Source organism: Ranitomeya variabilis, chromosome 3 (assembly GCF_051348905.1).
Source record: "Ranitomeya variabilis isolate aRanVar5 chromosome 3, aRanVar5.hap1, whole genome shotgun sequence".
Lineage (NCBI taxonomy): Eukaryota > Metazoa > Chordata > Amphibia > Anura > Dendrobatidae > Ranitomeya > Ranitomeya variabilis.
In genome coordinates this window covers 23,961,884-23,989,459 of record NC_135234.1, presented here as the reverse complement: position 1 = coordinate 23,989,459, position 27,576 = coordinate 23,961,884, and the positions used below count along the sequence as shown (strand labels likewise).

The window sequence follows — 27,576 nt, the reverse complement described above, 5'->3', positions numbered from 1 at the left end:
TTCGCTCTCAATAATCGGGCCAGCTCTGCCACTTTGGTGTCCCCGTTTTTCTGTAATTCGGGGTTTCATCCTCGATTTTCCTCTGGTCAGGTGGAATCTTCGGATTGTCCTGGAGTGGATGCTCTGGTGGAGAGATTGCATCAGATCTGGGGGCAGGTGGTGGACAATTTGAGGTTGTCCCAGGAGAAGACTCAGCTTTTTGCCAACCGCCACCGTCGTGTTGGTCCTCGGCTTTCTGTTGGGGATTTGGTGTGGTTGTCTTCTCGTTTTGTCCCTATGAGGGTCTCTTCTCCTAAGTTTAAGCCTCGGTTTATCGGCCCGTATAAGATATTGGAGATTCTTAACCCTGTTTCCTTCCGTTTGGACCTCCCTGCATCCTTTTCTATTCATAACGTTTTTCATCGGTCATTATTGCGCAGGTATGAGGTACCGGTTGTGCCTTCCGTTGAGCCTCCTGCTCCGGTGTTGGTTGAGGGTGAGTTGGAGTACGTTGTGGAGAAAATCTTGGACTCTCGTGTTTCCAGACGGAGACTCCAGTATCTGGTCAAGTGGAAGGGATACGGCCAGGAGGATAATTCTTGGGTGAATGCATCTGATGTTCATGCCTCCGATCTGGTTCGTGCCTTTCATAGGGCCCATCCTGATCGCCCTGGTGGTTCTGGTGAGGGTTCGGTGCCCCCTCCTTGAGGGGGGGGTACTGTTGTGAATTTGGATTCTGGGCTCCCCCGGTGGCTACTGGTGGAATTGAACTGGTGTCTTCATCTTCTCTGTTCACCTGTTCCCATCAAGATGTGGGAGTCGCTATATAACCTTGCTGCTCTGTTAGTTGCTTGCCGGTCAACAATGTTATCAGAAGCCTCTCTGTGCTTGTTCCTGCTCCTAGACAACTACTAGATAAGTTGGACTCTTGTCCATGTTTGTTTTTGCATTTTGTTCCAGTTCACAGCTGTAGTTTCGTTACTGTGTCTGGAAAGCTCTTGTGAACGGGAATTGCCACTCTGGTGTTATGAGTTAATGCCAGAGTTTTAAAGTAATTTCTGGATGGTGTTTTTTGATAGGGTTTTCAGCTGACCATGAAAGTGTCCTTTCTGTCTTCTGCTATGTAGTAAGTGGACCTCAAATTTGCTAAACCTATTTTCATACTACGTTTGTTATTTCATCTCAACTCACCGCCAATACATGTGGGGGGCCTCTGTCTCCTTTCGGGGTATTTCTCTAGAGGTGAGCTAGGACTAATATTTTCCTCTGCTAGCTTTATTTAGTCCTCCGGCTGGGCTGGGCATCTAGAATCAACGTAGGCATGCTACCCGGCCACTGCTAGTTGTGCGTTAGGTTTAGTTCATGGTCAGCTCAGTTCCCATCTTCCAAGAGCTAGTTCCTATATATGCTTATGCTATGTTCTCTTGCCATTGAGATCATGACAGAAGCACAACCCATTTTTTCGTCTTAAATTCTGCCGTTCACTTCTGGACAGAATTCTATCACATTGCATATTCTCTGGCGTCTTCTCAGTAGACACCGCCAAATGGTGCACAGGTTTGCGCTCCCGCAGACGCCTATCGATCTGGATAGCCATTGTCATGGACTCATTCAGACCCGCAGGCACAGGGAACCCCACCATAACATCCTTAATGGCATCAGAGAGACCCTCTATGAAATTCGCCGCCAGGGCGCACTCATTCCACTGAGTAAGCACAGCCCATTTACGGAATTTCTAGCAGTATATTTCAGCTTCGTCTTGCCCCTGAGATAGGGACATCAAGGCCTTTTCCGCCTGAAGCTCTAACTGAGGTTCCTCATAAAGCAACCCCAAGGCCAGAAAAAACGCATCCACATTGAGCAACGCAGGATCCCCTGGAGCCAATGCAAAAGCCCAATCCTGAGGGTCGCCCCGGAGCAAGGAAATCACAATCCTGACCTGCTGAGCAGGATCTCCAGCAGAGCGAGATTTCAGGGACAAAAACAACTTGCAATTATTTTTGAAATTTTGAAAGCAAGATCTATTCCCCGAGAAAAATTCAGGCAAAGGAATTCTAGGTTCAGATATAGGAACATGAACAACAAAATCTTGTAAATTTTGAACTTTCGTGGTGAGATTATTCAAACCTGCAGCTAAACTCTGAATATCCATTTTAAACAGGTGAACACAGAGCCATTCCAGGATTAGAAGGAGAGAGAGAGAGAGAAAGGCTGCAATATAGGCAGACTTGCAAGAGATTCAATTACAAGCACACTCAGAACTGAAGGGAAGGGGAAAAAAAAAAAAAAAAAAAATCTTCAGCAGACTTCTCTTTTCTCTCCTTTCTCTGTCAATTAATTTAACCCTTTTTTGGCCGGTCAAACTGTTATGGTTCTCAATGGCAAGAGAACATAGCCCAGCAAACATAAGTACTAGCTCTTGGAAGGATGGAAACTAAACTGACCATGAACTAAACCTGCCGCACAACTAACAGTAGCCGGGTAGCGTTGCCTACGTTTTTTATCCCTAGACGCCCAGCGCCGGCCGGAGGACTAACTAATCCTGGCAGAGGAAAATATAGTCCTGGCTCACCTCTAGAGAAGTTTCCCCGATAGGCAGACAGAGGCCCCCACATATATTGGCGGTGATTTTAGATGAAATGACAAACGTAGTATGAAAATAGGTTTAGCAAAATTGAGGTCCGCTTACTAGATAGCAGGAAGACAGAAAGGGCACTTTCATGGTCAGCTGAAAACCCTATCAAAATACCATCCTGAAATTACTTTAAGACTCTAGTATTAACTCATAACATCAGAGTGGCAATTTCAGATCACAAGAGCTTTCCAGACACAGAAACGAAACTACAGCAGTGAACTGGAACAAAATGCAAAAACAAACGAGGACTAAAGTCCAACTTAGCTGGGAGTTGTCTAGCAGCAGGAACATGCACAGAAAGGCTTCTGATTACAATGTTGACCGGCATGGAAGTGACAGAGGAGCAAGGTTAAATAGCGACTCCCACATCCTGATGGAAACAGGTGAACAGAGGGGATGATGCACACCAGTTCAATTCCACCAGTGGCCACCGGGGGAGCCCAAAATCCAATTTCACAACAACTACGTCACTGGGCAAAATACACTAACTGGGCAATATACTACGTGGCTGGGCAATATACTACGTGGCTCTTTGCTGTATACTACGTCACTGGGCAATATACTACGTGGACATACATATTCTAGAATACCCGATGTGTTAGAATCGGGCCACCATCTAGTACATAATAAGTGAGTACACTACATACTAATAGACTGTGCGATACATAATAGCGCTACATTTCTGTATCCGTGTGCAGTGTTGGTGTGCTGCCCGCTTTTGAAGATGCATTGAGCATGTCCTAGTCTCAAAATTGGATCATAACAGAACATTCTCTGACCCTTACAGCTCTCATTCTCAGATCCATGATTTTCATGTATGTGTGAATGGACCTATAAAACTCTGTGAGTCCGTGTGACACCTGATAAAATAACCTGGAAGCACGATGTGAGAATGTAGGATAAGGGATTTTACAGATAACATTATCACTTCACGTCACACTGAACAGATACAGAATAATATCTACATCCAGGCACTTACCGATGACGTCTGATTAGAGCCCCTTTCTCTTGTTTCTTCTCTATCTGGTCAGACCTTCATGTCGACATCTCCCAGCTACGACTCGTCTTGTCAGGATGATCGTTGCAGCTCTGAAAATAATAAGGTCACATATATTGTATACATACATGTGTCTCCCCTCCAAATACAGATATGTACCGCACCATTAAAGTGATAAGCAGCACTGTGCCCCCCATTACCTCTAATCTCTGACTCCCAATAATATAAATTTTTCAGTCTGTGACTCTCCCCAATTACCTGTTCGGCTATGTGCACACGGAATGTATATAAGATTTTACAGTACAGGAAAAGTGAATGAGATCCCTGACGTCTCATGCACACACTGCTTATTTTTTCTTTGCAGATTTGCAGCAGATTAAAATCTGCATAATGTCAATTCTTGCAGCGTATTTCACCCGTACTAATGGGGAAAATATGTAACAAAATCATGGCAAAAATGTGGAAACAAATAAATGTATTTTACGCAGCGTTCTTCCTGCCAACACATTAGGACATGCAGCAGAGTTTTCTTCTGCAAATACTGAACGTGTGCACATAGCCTTAGTCCTGTCCTGTGTCCCCCCATTCATTGTAAGTATTTGATAGCATCATAATGAATTTGGAAGTTGGAAACAAAGCTATCATAGACTGAGCATCCTCCGCCACCTCCCAATTCATTACAAGTCCTGAGAGTCTTCTCCCACCTTTCAATTCATTATAAAGGTTCCTACGCACCTTATCACCTCCTATCTCAATTCCCAATACATTTTAAGTCCTCGATAGCATCACAATGAATTGTGAGATGGCGGAGGACTTAGCACCCTCCTCCACCATCCAATTCATTTTACATCAATGTCTAACATCATCCTCCACCTCCCCCTTTTCGTAAGTCCATTATAAGTCCCCTTTACTCCCATCCCAATCCCCCACATCCCTCATTGTCCTCTCCCCCACCCCCACCATTGCCCTCTCCATTACCTCCATCATTGCCTTCTACACTACCCTCATCATTTCCCTCTCCACCACCTCCATCATTGCGCTCCCCCATCACCTCCATCATTGACCTCTCCATCACCTCTATCATTACCCTCTCCACCACATCCATCATTATTGTCCCCTTTACCTCCATCATTGTCCTCTCCACCACCTCCATCATTTCCTTCTCCCCCACCACCTCCATCATTGCTTTCTCCACCACCACCCCATCACTGCCCTTTCCACCAACTCTTTCATTGCTTTCTCCCCCACCACTCCCATCATTGACCTTTCCACCACCCCCATCATTGCCCATTCCACCACCACTATCATTGTCCTTTCGACCACCACCACCACCCCATCATTGCCTTCTACCCCACCACTCCATCATTGCTTTCTCCCCTACCACCCCCATCATTGCCCTCTCCACCACCTACACACACTACACATTACACACACACACATCTCCACTACACACACATCTCCATATGCAAGCGCCACTCACCTCTAAGCACGTTACACACTCACACACATCTCCACTACACACAAATCTCCATAGGCACGCACCACTCACCTCTTTGCACATTCCCTGCAGCCGCAGCATCTTCATCACTGGCAGCTTTCTCTCTGAAACAGTCGCATGCTGAATGCTGACGTTATCCAGCTGCATGACTGTGTCAGACAGGAAGCGCGGGCATGAAGCAGGATGGATCCCTGAAGCTCCGCTCCGCTGCCAATTTCTCCTGTAGGGACTGCAGGGATCACTCCATGCCCGCCGCACATGAGGGCAATCTGGCCAGGGGCCCCACGGAACCTTGGGGCCGGATAAACAGGCCAGATTGCCCTCAGTGTTAGCTGCCTTGCAGAGGTCCCCCTCCACCTCCGGGTCCCGGTGCAGCCTCACCGGCTGCACATGCAGTATGTCCGCCCCTGAAATTATACATTGTGAATTTCTGCATTTTATTTTTTATATTCTCTCTCTCAATGTTAAAAATAACCTACCCTTAAAGGGAACCTGCCAGCAGTTTTGGCCGATATAAGATGCGACCACCACCTTTCGGGGCTTATATATAGCATTCTATATATCATTCTATATTTCAAGGCTCTTTGACCATTTCCGGCACCTGCGCACTGCAGTACTTTGCTCTGCCCTCAACAGGGCCGAGAAGTACGCCGGCGCAGGAGTGTGATGTCGGGGAGCCTGTGTGAATGATGCAGGGTGGCGTCATCCACAAGAAGCAAGCAGAAGGGCGGCCATTATAAGAAGATGGGAGACGCCGGACCAAGACCAGCAACACACATCGGACCAGACCGCCCCGCAGGTGAGTATAATAAAAGTTATTTTTCAGTTCTTCCAAGTCAGGTTGGGGGCTTATATACAGTATTATAGAATGCTGTATATAAGCCCTGAAAGGTGATGGCCGTATCTTATATTGGTCAAACCTGGTAAATTATTCCCTTTAAAATTATAGACTGTTCATGTCTTTGTCAGTGGGCAAACATACAAAATCAGCAAGGGATGAAATAATTATTTCCTTCACTGTATATGGAGCATTATATGGGCCCATCATACACTGGAACATCATTTATGGGGCCCATAACATATGGAGAATTACATGGGGCTCATCATACACTGGAGCATTATATATGGGGCCCATCATAAACAGGAGCATCATATGGGGCCCATTATATATGGAACATCATATGGGGCCCATTATATATGCAGCGTTATATGAGGCCTATTCTGTATGGAGCAATATATGGGGCTCATCATATACTGTATCGAACATTATATGAGACCCAATATGTATGGAGCAATATATGGGGCTCATTATACTGTATGGAGCAATATATGGGGTCCATTATTCTGCATGAAGCATTACATGGGGCTCATTATTCTGTATGGAGCAGTATATGTGGCTCATTATACTGTATGGAGCATTTCATGTGGACCATTATTCTGTATGGAGCAGTATATGGGGCTCATTATACTTTTTGAGGCCCATCCTATACTGTATGGAGCATTATATGGGGTCCATTATATATGGAGCAATATATGGGGTCCATCATATACTGGTGAATGATATGGAGCCCATCATATACTGTATGGAACGTTATATGGGACCCATTATGTATGGAGCATTATATGGGGCTCATTATACTGTATGGAGCATTATATGGGGCCATTATACTGTATGGAGCATTACATGGGGCTGATTATACTGTATGGAGCATTATATGGGGCTCATTATACTGTATGGAGCATTATATGGGGCTCATTATACTGTATGGAGCAATATATAGGGCCTATTTTATACTGTATTATTGCATGAAATAAGTATTTGATCATCGACCAACCAGCAAGAATTGTGTCTCTCACAGACCTGTTAGTTTTTCTGTAAGAAGCCTCCTACTCTGCACTCATTACCTGTATTAATTGCAACTTTTTTAACTTGTTACCTGTATAAAAGACACCTGTCCACACACTCAATCACACTCCAACCTCTCCACCATGGCCAAGACCAACGAGCTGTCTAAGGACCCCAGGGACAAAATCGCAGAGCTGCACAATTATGGGATGAGCTACCGGACAACAGACAAGCAGCTTGGTGAGAAGGCAACAACTGTTGGCACAATTATTAGAAAATGGAAGAAACACAACATGACTGTCAATCTTCTTCGGTCTGGGGCTCCATGCAAGATCTCGCCTCGTGGGTTAAGGATGATTCTGAGAAAGGTCAGGAATCAGCTAGAACTACACAGGAGGACCTGGCCAATGACCTGAAGAGAGCTGGGACCACAGTCTCAAACATTACCATTAGTAACACACTACGCCGTCATGGATTAGAATCCTGCAGGACACACAAGGTCCCCCTGCTCACACCAGCTCATGTCCAGGCCTGTTAGAAGTTCACCAATGACCATCTGGATGATCCCAAGGAGGCATGGGAGAAGGTCATGTGGTTATATTTTCTTCTTATGTTTTATATTTCCTTATAGTTACTACATAATATATCCTTAAATAGGGGACTTTACACAGGAGCACAGTTATAGGAAAATGTCAATTTTTTAATTTTCCTCCACTCCCTAACCTGGAAACCGGTTAAAAGAACGGTCAGACATATATTTTAGTAGCCAAAAGTTGCCCAAAATTAATTTTCTGGTGAACCTGTGCACAACCTTCCTAAGACCGCTGATACAGATAGTGCGTTACTTACATGATAGGATGGAAATAGCGAATCCCAACACCGTGGTCCATTTCATCATCCTTGAATAAATCTGTAATAAAAGTCAATATTTTATTATAGTTGATCTAACTGTATACTTTATATCTATGTAAAACTTTAAATATAAGACAATGGAGTCCTATAGCAAAATCGAGATTGGGCCACCCTGTCTGCCACGTGTTCTGAGATAAAAATTTTTGGTGCGATGTCTTCACAGATTTGGATTTGGAATTGCCAAGAAAGACACAGAATAATACTGGGCTACTGTTTGCTCTTTTCTTTCTCCTTTTCACAGTGTAAATTTCACACAGCTGCAGCCGCATCCCCCTCCTCCCTCCTCTCCCTCCTCTCCTTAATTCAGTGTCTTCACTGCCTGAGGTTTCTAGAAATTTGCAGAGAGCCTGTAAACAGGCTGAAGAACAAGAAAAATGGAAGTGAGGAAGAAGCTATGTTCCTCTAATACACATAACATTTAGACTTATAAAATTCATTTTTTTTACCTAAAGGAAAGTTCTTAAAAGTGACGTCTCCATATGGTCACCAAGAAAACCGATCCACAACGTCGTCATGTATAAATAAACAAAAGAGATACGAGATTTGTCGCTTGTGATTCTGCAATTTTGAAGAATCAAAATTCTATCTTATGAGACAACGGGTAGTTGGGAAGATGTGCAGTGGCTACACAGCTCTCATTGAGGCTGCGATGATCTCAAGGGACTTTCCAAGGTGGGGATGACAATACCACAAGTCCTCATAATTCTGCTTCCCTTGATCCATGGTATTATTAACCAGTTACATAAAATATTCCTCTAATTACTACTCAGCTACATTAACCAAGAAATATCAACCTTCTTGAAGAAATCAACATCGGAGAAGCCTAATGAGTCCAAGTCAAATTCATTTGAATGATCCACTGTAGATAGCAGATCTGCAGACTTAAGTCATCCCATTCCCCACATGTTAGATCACAGTTGGCAAAATTTGTGAATTTTTAAAGTAAAGATAGATTGGTCATGTTGTATGTCAACATGCCTTATCATTTAGGATCAGACATGTTGTAGTTCAACATGCCTGATCATTTGTTTCTTCAAGGTACAAAACAATCACTAGGGAGATCTTCCAGCAGCCTGTTCTCCTTTTCAGGGTTGCTAAATTATTTTTATGATGAATCATTAAATGGGATGCCCTGTGAACACACATTATCACCTAGCCATGGAAAAGGTCATAACTTGGTGATCGGTGGGGATCTGAATGCTGGGATCTGCAGTGATCAGCAAAACACGGAATTTTAGTCCCAATTAGGGAACTCTTATGCACATTACAAAACATAGCTGTAGGTCCGACACTGACCGCCGTCCCATTCATTCTCTATGGGGCCAATGGCGGCAGCTCCGCAGGGAATTAATGGAGCCACGGACAAGCCTGCACCTTCCCAAATAAAAGCATAAAACCCCTCAGTTTTCAGTGGAGACATATCTCAGATTATACGGTCAGTGTAAAGGGATATCGAGTATACAAAAAATTATTACCTACTGGATAGGTAATAATTAGTGACGAGTGAAGGTGTTATTGGAGCACAACAGAGTGGTTTTGGCAACACATGCAGGGATTGCCTAACAAACAATTGCCTAACTGTGCGCATCTACACCCCCTCCAACCCCTAACTGACTGTCATCTACCACCCCCCAGTGTCAGCCACCACCCCTTTCTTCGACCACTGCACCACCTGGCTACTTCTTTTCCCTTCCACTGACATTCCCACTATCATCATGGGTGACTTCAACATCCCCATTGACACTTCCCACTCAGCTGTCTCTAGGCTTCTATCTCTCACTTCATCCTTTGACATCGCTCAATGGTCTTCTGCTGCCACTGACAAAGATGGCCACACACTGGACCTCATCTTCACCCGCCTCTGCTCCCTATCTAACCTCTCTAACTCACCTCTACCTCTTTCTGACTACAACCTACTTACATTCTCTTCTCTCTCCTCTCCAGATGCACAATCACCACTCTAAAAACTTGCACATGAGGGGCGTGGCTTGCCTATGGCGGGATAAGAAGCAGAGGGACAGAGCTCCGGCGTACACCCGGCTTACTGAACTGCCAGAGACACAATACTGACCCTGATAAATCCAGGATGGTGCGTGGGAAGCGATCGACATCGGCCTCGGCGTCTCTGAGCAGAGAGGGAGGCGAAATTACTCGTTTCCTGGAGCACTCCATGCACCAGCAGGCCGGAGATACACCTGCCAAGATGGCGCCGGTCAGAGCTTCACACGCTCAGCAGGAGACTGAGATGGAGGACCGAGACAACAGGATGATGGCAGGTAATGGGCAGAAGAAGGGAGCGGGTGCTATGAGAGAGGACTCGACCCAGGAATTCATCCCACCCGGTCATGGAGAGGGAGCCCAGCGTCCTGTACACCATAACAGGTGCACATCACCGCCATCATCCTCTCACACTGCTTCCTATGGGAGCGGTTTAACCTCTGTGACAACCCTGATAGATGAGGATTGGGACTGGAAGGCTCATATTAGAGCCATACCAACCAAACAAGAAATGGATGTACTTTTGGGTACATTGGAGGCGTCCCATAAGCAAGATATGGGCTCTCTCAGAGAGGAGATTAAACAAATTGGACACCGTATTGCGGAAATAGAAGCCACACAGGAGCAGTTTTATCAGCACCTGCACTCTCATCACCAAGTCTTACAGGATCACTCATTACAGATAAATGATATTCTTACCCACTTGGATGATATTGAGAATAGACATAGACGCAATAATCTACTCATATGGGGTCTTAGTGAGGAAGTGGAACCTATTCATCTGGAAAAATGGGACCAGAAATTTTTTGGGGACATTTTGCAACATAAAGATAAGATTGAAATAGACCGTATACATCGGGCCCTGGGACCTAAACCCACTGATCCAGCTAGACCTAGAGATGTCATCTGTAGGATCCATTTCTATAAGGAAAAAGAGGCAATTTTGAAGGGAATTAGAGATAAAGGCTCCCTGTCATATAAAGACTCTCCTCTTATTGTACTACCAGACTTGTCCCGCAGAACATTACAGCTCCACAGAGCCTTGAAACCCTTTTAAAGGTGCTCATAGACAATGATATCCAGTATTGCTGGGGCTATCCATTTCAACTCATAGCCAAGAAAAGGGGGAAGACAGCAATCTTTCGCCATATGGGAGACCTTCCAAAGTTCCTTGAAATATTGGAAATCCCTAAGATAAGACTGCCGGACTGGCCAGTTATAAACAACCTGAGGCCTCTACCCACCATGGAACAATGGCAGTCGGTCCCTCCGAGACAGGGGCAGACAGGGAATGGTCGCTCGTCGTTGGCCCCATGAATGTGGAGGGATCACTTGAAAACCTATGTCTCATCTAGCAGAAACGTCTCCTTGAAGTCTTATTCTCCAAAGATAGTGGAGATTTGCATTGTTAATAATAATAGCTTTGTTGGCTTAGGCCTTGAGGGGATTGATAGTTTACCCTGGATATATAACATTTGATTTATACCCTATGTAAAATGTTGTCAGGTTCAATTGTATGCATGTACTTTAGTCTCTGTTACTAGAAGACCTGAGAGGTCTCATTTTCATACGCCGGACCGTGTGGAGCTTGTCGTCCGTCATGCGCAGCCTCGTCGCCTCAATTAGGGATTGCAGTTTTAGTACTGCTCTAGACACACGTCTACATTAGATACTTCATTGAGGTTGTCATCCTAGGATACCCTCCTGTATTCCTTCTTCCACTCTATTTTTCTTTTTTTCTTTCTCTTTGACTCTTCACTTATTCTGTTCGTTTGTCCTACTTTCTTGATCGGATGTCAGAGCTAACATTTTGTACCTATAATGCTAGGGGCTTGAATAAACCCGAAAAAAGAAGACAGGTGTTGTATCGTTTTCATAAGAAAAAAATAAAGATAGTTATGTTTCAAGAGACGCATTTTGTAGCCACTAATATACCCAAATGCGTGTCTAAATTTTACCCGGCCTGGTTTCATTGTCCTCATCCCTCCCGTAAGGCATGCGGGGTGTCCATAGCTTTTCATAGATCATTTCAGCCGGGGATTGTAGATGTGAAGATGGACCCGGAGGGGCGATATATATTTCTCAAGGTTACCATACAGGATTCCGTGTATACTTTGGCTAATGTATATTTCCCAAATCAGGGACAGGTGAACTTCGGCTCCGGGGTCCTGTGTCTGCTGGCAGAGTTCGCGGATGGTTCGTGCATCATATTGGGTGGAGACTTCAATCTCACTTTGGATCCTATGGTGGACATGTCGTCGGGTAGGTCCTCGATCTCTCTTCCGGCGCTGCGTAGATTGAGGAAGGAATTGTTGGCCCTCAAACTGGTGGACATGTGGCGGGTACTTCATCCGGGAGTCAGAGATTATAGTTATTTCTCTGTGGTTCATAACAGTTACTCCAGACTAGACCACCTGTTTATCTCTCATGATCTGTTGGATAGCAAACCTGGTTGTTCAATAGATACTATCTTATGGTCTGATCATGCACCAGTATTTGGGGAACTTGGGGTACAGAGAAGAGGAAGAAATAGGGGTTATACATGGAGACTTAATGACAACCTTTTGAAAGATGAGATATGTATGTTAGCTATCAAGGATGCAGTTAGGTCTTTCCCGATAGATCATGCTCAGGATCCCACACCAGAGCCTATCAAATGGGAAGCTCTTAAATGTATATTAAGGGGAATTTTCATAGCTCATGGGGCTAGACGGAAAAGGGAAAGGTCCCAAACACTAACGGACATTTTGACACTATTGGGAACTAAGGAGACGGCCAACAAGTCAGCTTCAAGTGACACACTCAGAGCTGAAATTTCCTCCTTGAGGCAACAAGCTCTGGCTATACTAGAACAAAAGTCCTTGTGTGTAAGAGATAAGATTCGTAAGCATTACGTTGAATATGGGGATAAAAGTGGACGGTTACTGGCAAGATCCCTGCATCCTAGACTTATACAGTCCCCAATTTTTAGCATAAATTCCTCAGTGGGAACTTTAGTACATTCTACGTCAGAGATACTAGAGGAATTTAGAAAGTACTACTCTAACCTGTATAATCTAACTCAACAAGGGAATAATACTTCAACATAAAGACGACATATAGTAGACTACCTGGAAAAACATTCCCCGGGAATTTTACAGGAGGAAGCCTTAGACTATTTGGAACAGGACTTCTCAGAAATAGAATTAAAGGGGGCTATTCAGAACCTAAAAATAGGAAAGAGTCCGGGACCAGATGGGTTTACACCCAGGTTCTACAAAACGTGCTAGGATCTGTGTGTCCCTCTCATGGGGAAGGCATTTAACAGTATCTCACAGACTTGTCATTTCCCTTTCCATTCTACACAGGCTCTCATTACTGTAATACCCAAGGAAGGTAAGGATCATTCAAAATGTTCCAATTTCCGGCCGATTTCTCTAATTAATGTAGACATTAAACTGTACTCTAAAATGATAGCACTTAGACTTAACCCATATATTCCACATCTAATTCATAGAGAACAGGTGGGTTTTGTCCCGGGTAGGGAAGCTAGGGATAACACTATCAGGACAGTATCCTTGATTTCAAAGGCCAGAGCTGGGAAGATTCCTTTATGTTTGTTATCAGTCGATGCCGAGAAGGCTTTTGATAGAGTTCACTGGGGATTTTTGGAGGCTACACTAGAGGCAATAGGTATATGACAGAGGATGAGGAACTGGATTATGGCTCTATATTATGATCCATCAGCTAGAGTGCGAATAAATGGGCAGCTGTCAGCGCCGTTCTCAATTAAAAACGGGACGCGTCAGGGTTGTCCGCTCTCCCCATATCTCTACATCCTGGTAATGGAGACCTTGGCTAATGCTCTCAGGCAAAATCAGTCGATTAAGGGGATTCAGGTGGGTCGCACGGAACATAAGCTGGCTTTATTTGCGGATGACCTTTTACTCTATGTAACTTCCCCTAGAGTTAGTCTCCCATCTATGCTAAAAGAGTTTGAAACGTTTGGGAGGTTAAGTAATTTTAAGGTCAACCTGCAGAAATCGGAACTGCTTAATATAAATGTACCGGAAAGCGAGGTGGAACAGCTTAAGTCCAGTTTCCCCTTTCGCTGGAATAATTACTCCATTAAATATCTGGGTGTTCATATCCCAGCAGACCCTCAGAGATTATTCGAGCTTAACCTCCTTCCACTTCGGGGTTTGATAGAGAAAGAGTTGAAGGCCTGGAGTCGTTTACCACTGTCATGGTTTGGGAGAAGTAATGCCCTTAAGATGGATATCTTACCTAAAATATTATATATCTTCCAGACTATTCCGTGGGATGTGGAGGGATCATTTTTTTTGGGCCTACATAAAATAATGAGAAAATTTATATGGCATAGTGGGCGTTCTCGTTTTAGTCACGCCCAGTTAGTCCGACGTAGGGAGGGTGGAGGTGTGGGCTTGCCTGATCTGCGAGCCTATCATGCGGCGACTATTGGAAATTGTATCCTGGATTTATTCCATAATAAGACAGCTAAACTCTGTGTGGACATTGAACATGAATTATCTCCTAGCCTATGTTTGGGAGTTTTTTGGCTCCCATACGGTGTTGACCTGGGGAGGATGGATATATCTGCGACATTGTACACTATTGTGAGGTCTTGGAGGCGTTTTGCGAAACGTTTCCGTTTGGCGAACATACCGGGACCGTTAACTCCCTTGGTTGGCAATCCTGGACTCCCCCCTGAACTACAACATCCAGCATCTATAGTATCCCTTAGTACCCAGGGAGCTGTTCCACGCATTAGAGACGTGACCAGTCAGATAGGTATTCTATCATTGGGAGAAATTCTGGGAGAAAGGAGGCAGATGCCGGGTCATTGGCTACAATATTTACAACTTCAGAGTTACGTCAGGTCTCTGGTGCTGGGGGGCTCGTACCACATGTCCACTCCTTTTTAGCAATTTTGCTTTATGTCACAGGGTCCGACACATTCTGTTTCCTATATATACGGTTTGATAGTGTCTGGGGGGATGGGAGATGGGCCTCTCAGATGTACGGTACAATGGCAAAAAGACTTACACAGGGAAATTGCGCCTGAATTGTGGGTAAAGGCCTTCACATTCGCACATAGGATGTCGGTGTCCTGCAGAATCCAGGAGCTGAATTATAAAATTCTGACACAGTGGTATAGAACGCCCGCTAGGCTACATAGAATTAACCTGACAATCCCGGACACCTGTTGGAGATGTAATGGGGCGGTGGGATCCATGCTACACATATGGTGGAATTGCAGTGGTGTCAGACCTCTCTGGAATGAAATATTTGCCTTATATAATCACATTACTAACAAGCAAGTGGAGGTGACACCAGAGATAGCTTTATTATCAATCTTCCCGGGCTCTGTGTCCAAAAATAAGAAGAGTATATTACCATATTTCATGAATGCAATGCGCCAAATCATACCCAGACTATGGAGGTCCCCGGTAGCTCCGAGGCGGATCGACTGGGTGGAGGCGCTGGACGTATTGTGCAGGATGGAGGAGATGAGGGCTTTTGATGACAGGTCGGGTGTCAGCTGGTACGCGGTGTGGCATCCATGGATACAATTTAAAGAGGCTCAACATTTACAATTGTGGATATCGCAAGGTGTACTACCCAGTCCCTCATAGTGGAAAATCTATCAGGTTGTGGGTTGTTGGAGTCTTATCACTATGCCTGTTCTGACATCCGTTCTTTTCTTTTCTCTTTCTCTTTTCCTATCATTCTTTGTTACTCTTTGTTCATTTGCCCTTTCTTATAAGTGCGACCTACTCTATCCCTTCTCATGTTATATACAAATAGAATGTATAAACTGTTATAGAACCACCATGGTGGTAGTGGTATTATTGATGAGAGGGAGGGGGGGGTCGAATGTTGTTACTAATATAAATGGTTATCATTATAATGTTTGTAAACTTTACCTTCTTGCTTAATAAAAATATATTGAACAATAAAAACTTGCACACCCTGACAGATATCTCAAGCACATTGATCTACACTCACTTTCTGAATCCCTTCTCCCTTTTGCAAAAATAAGTTCCTTACACAATGCAGAAGCTGCTGCCGCTTTATATAACACCACAACAGCTGCAGCTCTCAGATCGGTAGCCCCACTCACCCATTCCAAAGCTTGCACAATCAACAGGCAACCCTGGCACACCAGCCTGACTAAAGAACTGAGGCGAGCTTCCAGGGCTGCTGAGCGGAGATGGAAAACCCTTGACTCTGACCTCTCCTTCAAACCACATATCCAAGTCCTTTCCACTTCCTGCTGTCTCCAACTTAAAAATATTTCCAGGATTCGTACATTCCTTAATCAAGAATCTGCAAAAACACTACTGCATTCCCTCATCATCTGCAACCTCCTGCTTTGTGGCCTCCCCTCTAACACTCTCGCAACCCTCCAAACTATTCTCCTAAATCCTCCAGCCTGGCTAATCCCCCTGTACCACCACTATTCCCCGGCCTCTCCTCTCTCCTTGATTGGCTCCCTATTGCCAGAGACTCCAGTTCAAAACCCTAACCATGGCATATAAAGCCATCCACAACCTGTCTCCTCCATACATCTGTGACCTCGTCTCCCGGTACTTACCTGCACGCAACCTCCGATCCTCACAAGGTCTCCTTCTCTACTCCCCTTTTATCTCCTCTTCCCACAATCGCATGTTAGATTTCTCCCGCTCATCATCCCTACTCTGGAACTCTCTACCCCAACATATCAGACTCTCACCTACCGGGGATATCTTCAAAAAGAACCTGAAGATCGACCTCTTCCGACAAGCCTACAACCTGCAGTAACCACCGATCCACCAAACCACTGCACGACCAGCTCTATCCTCACCTACTGTATCCTCACCCATCCCTTGTAGATTGTGAGCCCTCACGGGCAGGGTCTTCTCTCCTCCTGTACCAGTCGTGACTTGTATTAAGATTATTGTCCTTGTTTTTATTATGTATACCCCTTGTCACATGTAAAGCACCATGGAATAAATGGCGCTATAATAATAAATAATAATACAAAACTCTAAAAATATGTTCCAGAATTGTAATTTCGAAGGGAAGGAAAGTATTTACTACAACAGAAGTCAGCAAAAGTGACGGATCCTCTTTTAAGTGGCTGTCCCATTAGGACAAGCTTTACATATCTCAATATTGAAATCACGGCAGGGAGTTTCCCACTGGGCATTTCCCGAGCTAGACTGGTGAGTTGCTGCAGAGGAATGTTCTTTTAGATGCTACAGGACAATGTATTATTCATGGAACAGAAAACTTTGAAACTAGGACTCCAAGCATTCACTGCCAGCTACAGGCCATCCGGCATTTCTTTTTACCCTAGTGGCAAACCATGTGCTTTTTGACAAAATCAGTGGTCTGACTTTTGGGGTGTGCTATCACACAGAGTGCACAAGTTACCCCTGCTGAAGGGAACGCCATAGATGACCTGGCAGCAAAGGTTTAGTCCCAAAACAGATCCTTGAGCCTGGCTGAAAATTCTTCGTGAGAAAAGAGGAAGTATGAGTCTAAAACCAACACAGTGGCCAGTGTGAAATTTGCAAGATTACGACTGTACTTTTTTTTCTTTTCGTTCGTTTGATTTTTAATAATGATCACTGTGAAAATTAAAAAAACATTTTTTTAAATATATATCTCAAAAAAATGATTCAACCCCTTTATGATGCAGCCAGTTTCCGTTTTTGCGTTTTTTTTTTTTTTGTACCTCCGCTTCTTCCCAGAGACATAACTTTTTTTTTACTTTTCTGTCCATATAGACATATATGGTCCTGTTTTTTTTTTTTTGCAAGACGAGTTGTACTTTTAAATGACAACATTCATATAGCAACATAGTGTAGTGGAAAACGGGGAAAAAAATTCCAAGTGTTGAGAAATTGTGAAAAAAACACAATTCTGACATTGTTTTTTGGGCAATTGTTTTTATGGTGTACATTTTGTGGTAAAAATTGACCACATATGGTAATATCATTCTGCTCATCAGTACGATTCTGGTGATACCAAACATGTCCATTTTTTTTTAATTATTTTAATGATGAAAAATAAATCCTAAATTTTAAAAAAAGATTGGAGGTTGAGTCATCATTCTTCGAGACCCGTAACATTTTTATTTTTCCGTCGATGGAGCTGTGTGATGGCGAGACAACATTTTTCCTGATACTACCTTTGGATAGATGTGACCTTTTGATCATCGCTTGTTACATAATTTTTTGAGCGACCAAATAAAAAATGTAATTTTGGCATTTTCAATTTTTTCTTTCATTTACATTGTTTACTGATCTGGTTAGTTATTTTTATTTTTTTATATATTTTAACAGATCAGACTTTTCTGATCTTGGCATTATCACATGCGTACACATGTACATTTGTTTTATTTTTTAATATGTTTATTTTTAATGGGAGAAAATGAGGGGATTTGAACTTTTACGGGCTTTCCGTTTCTTCATATTATTTAAAACTTTTTTCGCTGTTCTTTATATGATTGTCTGATCATTTGTGTTACATACAGAGATGTTACAGCATCATTGTAGATAGTAAAAATTACGGTCTCCTTTGAAGTCTGGCCACAGGCAAGGATTCAAAGAAACTCCGTAATGACAAGCATGGGGATTTTCAGCAGACAGGCATAGCAACCCATCAGTGACCAACGATCATGTCACGCGAGCACCGATGGGTGCATGGAATGACGCTCTCCTCTGCCGGCTCGTGTTAAACGTCACTATCAGAGTTTAACAAGCAAAATTGCAGTTTTCAAAGGCAGGTCCTGGCTGAAACACGCAGCCATCATCTCCTGAGTACGGGTCGGACTTACCCCTTGAGCCAGCTCCATACACTAGCTTCCAATTTGCGCCGTACATGTACGTGAAGGGGTTAAACAATAAGTCATTTTCCGACAATACTTTCCATTCAATCATCTACATAAAAAAAATTAAAATGTAACTGTCAGAACTTTAGATTATCGAAAATCCAAATTCGCCAGCTTCAACAAATTCTCCCCAAAAATGTGATTTACAGTGAATAAATTTGCAACGAATCTCGGTACTGCAAAACCTGAAATTCTCCTTAAAATACCCGTATAGCACTTGGAGGTCTCTTAGGACTATATTGGACCCATTTGAACTCTTTAGTGCAAACATGGCTCTATTAATGTCCAAGTGATCTCAACCCATCTGGCTAAGGGTAAATGAATGGTAATCAGTAGTAACCAACAGTGGTATTCAGGGGGCTTGTATGGGTCTAATATTTGACTACTACAATAAAGAAGTGTACAAAAAAGAAATTAAAATGTTTACCACCACGCACACATTTTAGGTAGATTTAAAATTTCTGGATTCTAGAGATTTGTGATTTGTACTGAAAACAGAATTAAAATTATGGCTTCCCTGTCTGTGAGACACAAGCCTAGGTTTCAGGATTCTTTTTTATTCGTAAAATTAGGACACAGGGTATTACACTTCCCTCCTGCAATAGCAGTGTGTGAAGATTAAAAAATAATGCTGTTATTAAGATGCTTTGCTGCTACTTCAGTGTATCACAGATCAATGACTTCACAGTCACACTGACTATGCAGGTCCTGCACCTTACCTTATCACTGGAATCTTTAGATTAATATTCACAGACTGACTTCTACTGCCATTTTTAATGTGCAGCACAATTCAATTTTGGCCTTTTTTCTGTCCTTATGTGGAATGACTTGTGCTATCTGATTCCCTATGCTGTAAAAGCATAAAATGGCGCAGTAAGGCTGGCCTCCATCTTCTATACTAGCTGTGGTTGTCCCCACGATTGGCGGCGCTAAACCATGTTGCGAGATAGCAGAAGGGCAATTTTGGAGAATCCTGCCTAGTTGTCCCTCATATAATTTGCCAGCACTGTGACTCTTCAGCAGTGAGTGAAATGGTGCCAGGAGGTTGCGGGAATCAAAACTTTTCGAATTCGCAGGGACCTGCGAATATCAGGAAAAGCGACTCGAATTCGATTTTCGGCCTAGCAGTCCAATAGTTTCTAATCAGAACCCAAAGGGGAAAACAAACAAAATGAGCAGGGTCCTTAACAGAGTAAATCACTAACACACAGTGAAACTAGAAAGCAAGGATTGCATTATAGGAAGTTCTGATGAAATACGTACAACCCTATATGACTCATCCCAAAGATTTGTTCATGAAGGAACTACATGTTCTCAGCAAAAGTACAGTAGAAATTCAGCATATTCCAAAACCATAGAATTTTTGCGCTTTTGTGCTTTTTGAAAACTTTTTGCAGCTTCACAATCGAAATGCAACATACATTTGCGTATTATATAGTGCACATGGTCAATGAGGGCACATACAGTATCTCTACTCTTCGGTTATAATATTGCAACAATAAACATTTATAGGTGTATATTGTATATGGGGTCTTAATGCTTGCCCCCCTCCTATTGAAAAACAGGGGTCCCACATCTCTTTAAGTGCAAAACCCAGCTGCATTGGGAAGGAGAGCTGGCCTTTTTTGCCTACATATTGAAGAAACATCCATTATTGTGCAATTTGTTATCCTAATCTAAAATAAGGTCATTAGTAAGGGGCTAAAGTGTACTGCTGGAAACTAGATAGGCAGGATGACTGCATTGTCAATAGCAGTAGAGAGCAGGGTGCAAACATATATTTTAGCTTTTCCCACTCTGTATGGCACAAGAGTCATTCTTTTGCTAGTAGGGAAGTTTATATTGACAGAACTGCAGGTGACTTGTATTACTGGAGACTAGATAGGCAGGGTTACACGACTATCAATAGCAATAGAGAGCAGAACATAAACATATATTTTAGTCTTTTCCACTTTGTATGGTATAGCAGTCATCCTTTTGCTGGTAGGGGAGTTTATATTGACTAATTTACATGTGACTTGTATTACTGGAGACTAGATAGGCAGAGTTGCATAACTATCAATGGCAGTGGAGAGCAGAATGTAAACATAAACTTTACATTTTCTTTCTTTGTGCATTGGTGGAATTATCCTTTTGTCACTAGAGTAGTTTATACTAAGTAAATAAAACCAGGTAAAGAGACTGGAGACTAGAAGGGCAGGATTACACCAATAGCAGTAGACAACAGAAAGTAAACATATGCTTTACACCTACCCTGTACATGGAGGAATGATCTTTTTGTAACTAGAAGAGTTTATAATAACTGAATAACAGGTGAATTTTATTACTGGAAACTAGATAAGTCGGGTTACAACACTGACAATAGCAGTGGAGAGCAGGGAGTAAAGATATCCTTAACTCTTACTTACTCTGTGGATAGAAGGAATTATCCTTTTGTGACTTGGAGAATTTATACTGACTGAATAGCAGGTGAATTGTAGTGCTGGAGACTAGATAAGCAGGACTACCCCATTGACAACAGCATTAGAGAGCAAAGAGTAAGCACGTACTTTATGATTGTTTACTTTGTGAATTGGCGGAATCATCCTTTTGTCACTAGAAGAGTTTACACTGACTGAACAGCCATTAAATTATACCGCTGAAGACTAGATATGCAGGAGTAAACCACTGACAATACTTTAGAGAGTAGAGAATAAATATATACTTTACGCTTCGTTATTTTGTGCATTGGAGGAATCATCATTTTGTTACTAGAGGAGTTAATGCTGAATAAATAAAACCAGGTGAATCGTATTACTGGAGACTAGATAGGCAGGTTTTCACCAATGATAGTGGCAGTATAGAGCAGGGATTAAACAGATATTTTATGATTGCTTACTCTCTGCATTGTAGGAATCATACTTTTTTCAGTGGAGGAGTTTATACTGATTGAATAGCAAGTATACTGTACTACTGGAGACTAGATAGGCAGTTTTACACTTGTGGCAATAGCAATAGAGAGCAGAAAGGTTGACATATACCTTATGCTTACTTACTCTGCATAGAAAGAATCAGACTTTTGTCACTGGATGAGTTTATATTTGACTGAATGGCAAGTATATTGTACTACTGGAGACTAGATAAGCAGACTAGATTGCATACACATCACTCTATGAACTTTGGGAACAGAAGCCTCAGTTGAAGTTCATTTGATGTAATTCAAAATCTATAACAGGTCACCCCACCTAGAATGTATCCAGGTTCACTTACCATTGGGGGCTTCTTACCATTTACCCTAGACATGGTATGTTTTTGCCTGAACCTTCTGTTCTAAAATTGGTGGTTTCCCTCCAGGGTGTAAGTCTGGTGGGTGCAGTTGTTGCATTTAGCGCCCTGGAGCCTAAGAGGGCTCAAAAAGTCCCCTTGTCCCATTCAAGAAGCATGATACCATTACAGAACTTTGATGCCTGTGCACATTGTTGGAGATTTTCCATTGGGGCACATGAGCTTCGAGTTATGCCCATGGTAACCTCTTTACCTTTTTAAGTAGGCAATGACTGCTGTACATTTATGGTGGCCAAACACCATCACGAAATGTAGTGACCCATGCACTGTGGGTCCCAACAATATTTCGGAAACCACAGGATAAATTGGCTCGCAACCAGGAGCTCCAAGCTACACCTTCACTCACAGAAAAGAACCTGTACCCCTTTCCCAGCATAGTATCTTGAGATACATAAAATTATTGGATCCTATTGGAAGAGAGACCCAAATTTTCACTGTAAGAAATGATCCAACTACATTAATCCCCTTGTGATAGAGAAGGAGATAACTTATGCATCCAAATCTGGCCCTGATTGATTGACCCTTTGACCCATTTTGTGACAAGTAGAAAACCTCAAACTTTTTTAATAGAAAAAAATACCCTTTGATAAATCATTTCCCTTTACGAGACCTTGTCGTATATGAAACATCTATAATGGGCATTGACATCATTACTGCCAATATCAACCCGATTGCTCAAGATCTCAAATTCCTAGAGGAACTTTCCTCTTTAAAAAAAAAAAAGGGCACTCCCTAGAAATTTCACAAATTTTGGCAAAAGTTGAAAAAATTAACTTAGACAATATTTAGGGCCACTTGCCAATCTAACCTCCTGTAGAAATAAAAAGCTTCTTCAGGGGTTCCGATTCCGAAGCAGATACCAGCATAGCCGTAGAGTTCTCCAAGGTAAAGCCACTTCAGGAAATCACTGTCGTGGAACCAGATGTTTCGTGAGGAAACCTCTAAAGTCAACATCCAGGTAGGAGGTATCAACGATTATTCACTGCCAGAAGGACTGGAGAAAACTGGAGAATACTGACACTATGTTGTCTCCATGTTTCCCTAAACTTAGAAGCAGGAGGATTCAGGAGACCGTACTCCTGCTATTAACAAAATCACTATTTTAGTCTCAATTAATTAAAAACAAACTTAAAATCAAAATTTTATTTCCAGCAAAGAGCTGCCAAGGTAAACCACAAAGGAAGAGCGCATCTAAGACGACATCCACTATATACTCACTTTCATCATATTATAATGATGCAAGTATACGAAATATGCACGTAATGTAACCCCTTCACAACATGCACCGTACATGTACTGGGTTTCTCAAGTCTCCCCCTTTGATGTGGGCTCCGGCGGTGAGCCCACATCTTTCCTGGCACGTCAGCTGTTTTGAACTGCTGACATGTGCCCTTAACAGCCGTGGGTGGAATCGTGATCCACTCGTGGCTGTTAACCTGTTAAAAGTCGTTGTCAATCTGCATTTAATGTGATCGCGTCTGAAGCGTGTCACTAATCCCGCCCATCGGTGCTCATGTCACATGACCAAGGGTGGCCGATGGATTGGCAAGACAACCCGCGGTCTGCAGCAGAACCCTGTGGTTTTCATTGCCGGATTGCTATGAGCACCGCTCAGCGGTCGGAGCTCATAGCAAGTCAGCAATTCTGCTACATACAGGCGATCTGATCATTGCCTGTATATAGCAGAGCCGATCGGATTATGGCAGCTTCTAGTCTCACATAGAAAATTAAAAAAAAATGTTTTTAAAAATATTTTAAAAAATGAATAAAGTTTAAATCACCTCCCTTTCGTCCCATTCAAAATAAAACAGTTTAAAAAAAAAAAAAAAAAAAATGCACATATTTGATATTGCCGTGTTCAGAATCGCCCGATCTATCAAGATCTAAAAAAAAAATAATCCGATTGGTAAACGGCATAGAGAAAAAAAAGTCAAAACGCCAGAATTACATTTTTTTGGTCTCCGCAACATTGCATTAAAATGCAATTACGGGCGATCAAAAGAAAGTATCTGCACCGAAATGGTCACAAAAAATGGAGGCGCTACAGGTCTCTGAAAATGGCGCCATTTAAAAAAAAGACAAAAACAAATTTTGGATTTTTTTCACTATTTAAATAAAAAAGAACCTAGACATGTTTGGTGTCTACAAACTTGTAATGACCTGGAGAATCATAATGTCAGTTTTAGCCTTTGGGGAACAGGGTAAAAGAAAAAAAAAACAGTTGTGGAATTACAGTACATGATATGGTAAAACAAATGGTGTCGTTCAAAAGTACAACTCGTCCCACAAAAAACAAGCCCTCACATGGGGATATGACAGAAAAAAAAATAGTAATGGCTCTGGGAAGGAGGGGAGCAAAAAATAGAAACTCAAAAAAATGAAAAAGGACTGCGGCGTGAAGGGGTTAATATAGCGACATTCTGAATAAGATGTCAAACAACATTGTACCTTATAAGATCTAAGAGCCAGAAAGACCCCATAAAGTGCAAATACTGCAACATTTCTCTATTAGTCCATTAAAAATTGGGGATCGCTTTACTCCAGCAGACAACAATAGGCAAATAATGGGTAAAGCAAAGCTAACTCACAGAGACGGTACCTTGTATACCAACCTAATGGCCACCGTTTATTATCATAATTACATAGGAGTGCAACTTGTTTTTGCACAATAGAAAGATAAAAGCTTCTTTGAATTTGTATTAATAGTAAATAGATAATAGATAGATAGATGATAGATAGATAATAGATGATAGATAGATAGATAGATAGATAGATAGATAGATAGATAGATAGATAGATAATAGATGATAGATAGATAGATAGATAATAGATAATAGATAGATAATAGATAGATAGATAATAGATAATAGATAGATAATAGATAGATAGATAATAGATAATAGAAAGATAATAGATAGATAGATAATAGATAATAGAAAGATAATAGATAGATAATAGATAGATAATAGATAGATGATAGATAATAGATGATAGATAGATAATAGATAGATAGATAGATAGATAGATAGATAGATAGATAGATAGATAGATAAATAGATAGCTACATAATAGACAGATAATGGTAGATAGATAATAGATAGATAATAGATAGATGATAGATAATATAGATAAAAGATAATAGATAGATAGATAGATAGATAGATAGATAGATAGATAGATAGATAGATAATATATGATAGATTGATAGATGATTGATATATAATAGATAATAGATAGATAGATAATAGATAATAGATGATAAATAGATAATAGATAGATAGATGATATATAGATAGATAGATAGATAGATAGATAATAGATAATAGATGATAAATAGATAATAGATAGATAATTGATAGATAATAGATAATAGATAGATAGATGATAGATAGATAGATAGATAGATAGATAGATAGATAGATAGATAACATATAGATAGATAATAGATAGAGGCAATGTTGGTAGTGTCAGGTTTAGTGTCCCGTCAGAGAACGCTCCCCCTGTATTTTCTATGTAGCAGTGATGTCCTCTGTATCTCATATATCCAGTCTTTGCTTATTTCTTAGCACTTATCTTTGGTTTATAGATACACAGATCTTAGTTGAAAATAAATGTAGTCTGTGCCACATAAAGATGGTATTTCCCAAGAAGATGAGTTATTCCAATAGAGGTAAATGAATTTCTGTGGATGTCTCAGGTCTGCAGCCCCTTTAGTTGTTGTCGATACCGTCCACATACCCCTATATCTGCAATCTGTCTATGTCATCCGTCTCTGCATGCAGCGAAGCTTGGGTTGTCGTCTGCCACAAGCCGTAGTGATTTGGTGACACTAGTCACTATTCACGGACTTATTATGAGGCAGGAAAGTCAAGCGCTCCAGGGTCAGTACAAAGAGGGCTCGTAATAGACAAAAGAAAAAGACAAAAGCATTGTCAGGTCACAGTCCGAGGTCAGAGAATCAGGAATGTAGCAAATCAAGACAAAGGGGAAAGTCAAACAGAAGGTCAAAAAGGTAAATCCAAGGTCAGCTGTGGAGTTCAGTATACAACTCAGAGCACAGAGCAAACACACACTACAGTATATGAGCAAAGCTACAATTGGCAATGGTCTGACAATTGTCAGAGTGTTAAATACCCCAGTAATCACCCAGAATTGATGACACCTTGAGTAGATTCCATAGACCCAGCCGGATAGGACGGCTCAGCTATCAACCACTATATTAACACTTTGCCTCAGACTGGGCGGTAGAGTTGTCACTCACAATCCTGACAACTCAGCAAACCCTTAATCCACAGGGCGGCAGATGTGTCATTCGCAGGGTCCCTAGGACACCGTGAGTGGAGGAATGAAGACAGATACCACCTTGTGGTTACAATTACAGACAGATCCCTTGAGCCGCTGCCACAATCTGCTCCCAGTGCTAGAACCTGCGGGCAACCCCAGATTTTGCTGATCACTTTCTCTGCAGCGGCCACTACTGGAAAAATGGGGTATTGCATGCAGTCATTCAAATCAATCAGTAGACCACACAGACGGAGCAGGACGTCCACAGTGAAAGTGTCTTTTTGAAGCACTTCTCTGCTATGGGCTATGGCCCAAAAAAGGAGATCCTGTGCGGAGGACCCCTCTTTTTATGACATCTATGTGCCCTAAAAGGTTGTATTAACTATCCCTTTAAATTTCGATACTATGTATAACGCATTTACAATTCTGTCACAATGACAATAATTTCAGCTCTGCTACATCTATATAACAAGGGAACTAAAAACTTACAAAGAAATGCATTTTCTGTACTTCTGGAACCTCTGGAACTTTAGTAACACTGTCAGGACATGCTGGGAATTGTAGTTCCAGAACCGGTTGAGATAGCTCAGAGCACTGCTGTAAGGTTTTAAAAAAAAATAAGCTCAACAGAATCCAAGCCGCAGCATTGCTATTCACAGGCAGACAGGTAAAACCTGAAGAGCGAGAGCAGTAATAACTAACCTGTCTGATGATCCTCAAGACACTAAGTGAAACCTGTGCGTCCAAAGCTCAGATCAAACTGATTGTCTGGAAGCCGAGGCGTTGATGAAATCTCTGCTAAAAAAAAAGGTTCTGAACACATGACGCCTCTTGTCGTATAGGAGTTCCTGTTACGCAGAATTTCCCCTTTTGATAACATCCACAATAAGACCTGCAAAAAAAGTCACATTCTTGGAGAAATAGACATGAGGGAAGGTAAACTACCTCCAAATGTATTGTACGTGCATCCATTCTTAAAGTGACAATAACAAAGAAACATCAAGAAACAAAAAAAAAAATCAAATCGAAAAGTTCTCAGTAAGTGTATGTGCTCAAGGAATCTTATAGATGCCGGCGCACCAGATGAAGTTTTCTCAGGCGAAACTGCTGCATGAAACACTGGCAACGTTCTTGTTACGGCTCATCCATTTTACTCTGCACCTAAAGCGGTTAAAAGTTGGAAGATGCCGTCGTTTTCACATTGCTGCGCACTATGTTCATT

At 42.1% G+C, this 27,576-nt stretch overlaps 1 protein-coding gene across 2 annotated transcripts in view; it reads right to left on the bottom strand.

Annotated features, from left to right (window-relative positions):
• The window catches only part of CD86 (CD86 molecule), an 83,530-nt gene extending 56,406 nt beyond the window's left edge, over window positions 1–27,124 (bottom strand). The window contains exons 1-3 of one of the 2 annotated variants that reach the window (XM_077293776.1): window positions 27,057–27,097; window positions 26,844–26,951; window positions 7,805–7,865 (exon numbers count right to left, since the gene is read on the bottom strand). In XM_077293776.1, coding sequence (XP_077149891.1) covers window positions 7,805–7,865; window positions 26,844–26,855 — 73 coding nt within the window. In that variant the 5' untranslated portion in view covers window positions 26,856–26,951; window positions 27,057–27,097. Of the gene's footprint in view, window positions 1–7,804; window positions 7,866–26,843; window positions 26,952–27,056 lie in introns of both variants that reach the window. The other variant, XM_077293777.1, reaches the window with a different exon arrangement.
• Window positions 27,125–27,576: the final 452 nt, after the last annotated feature.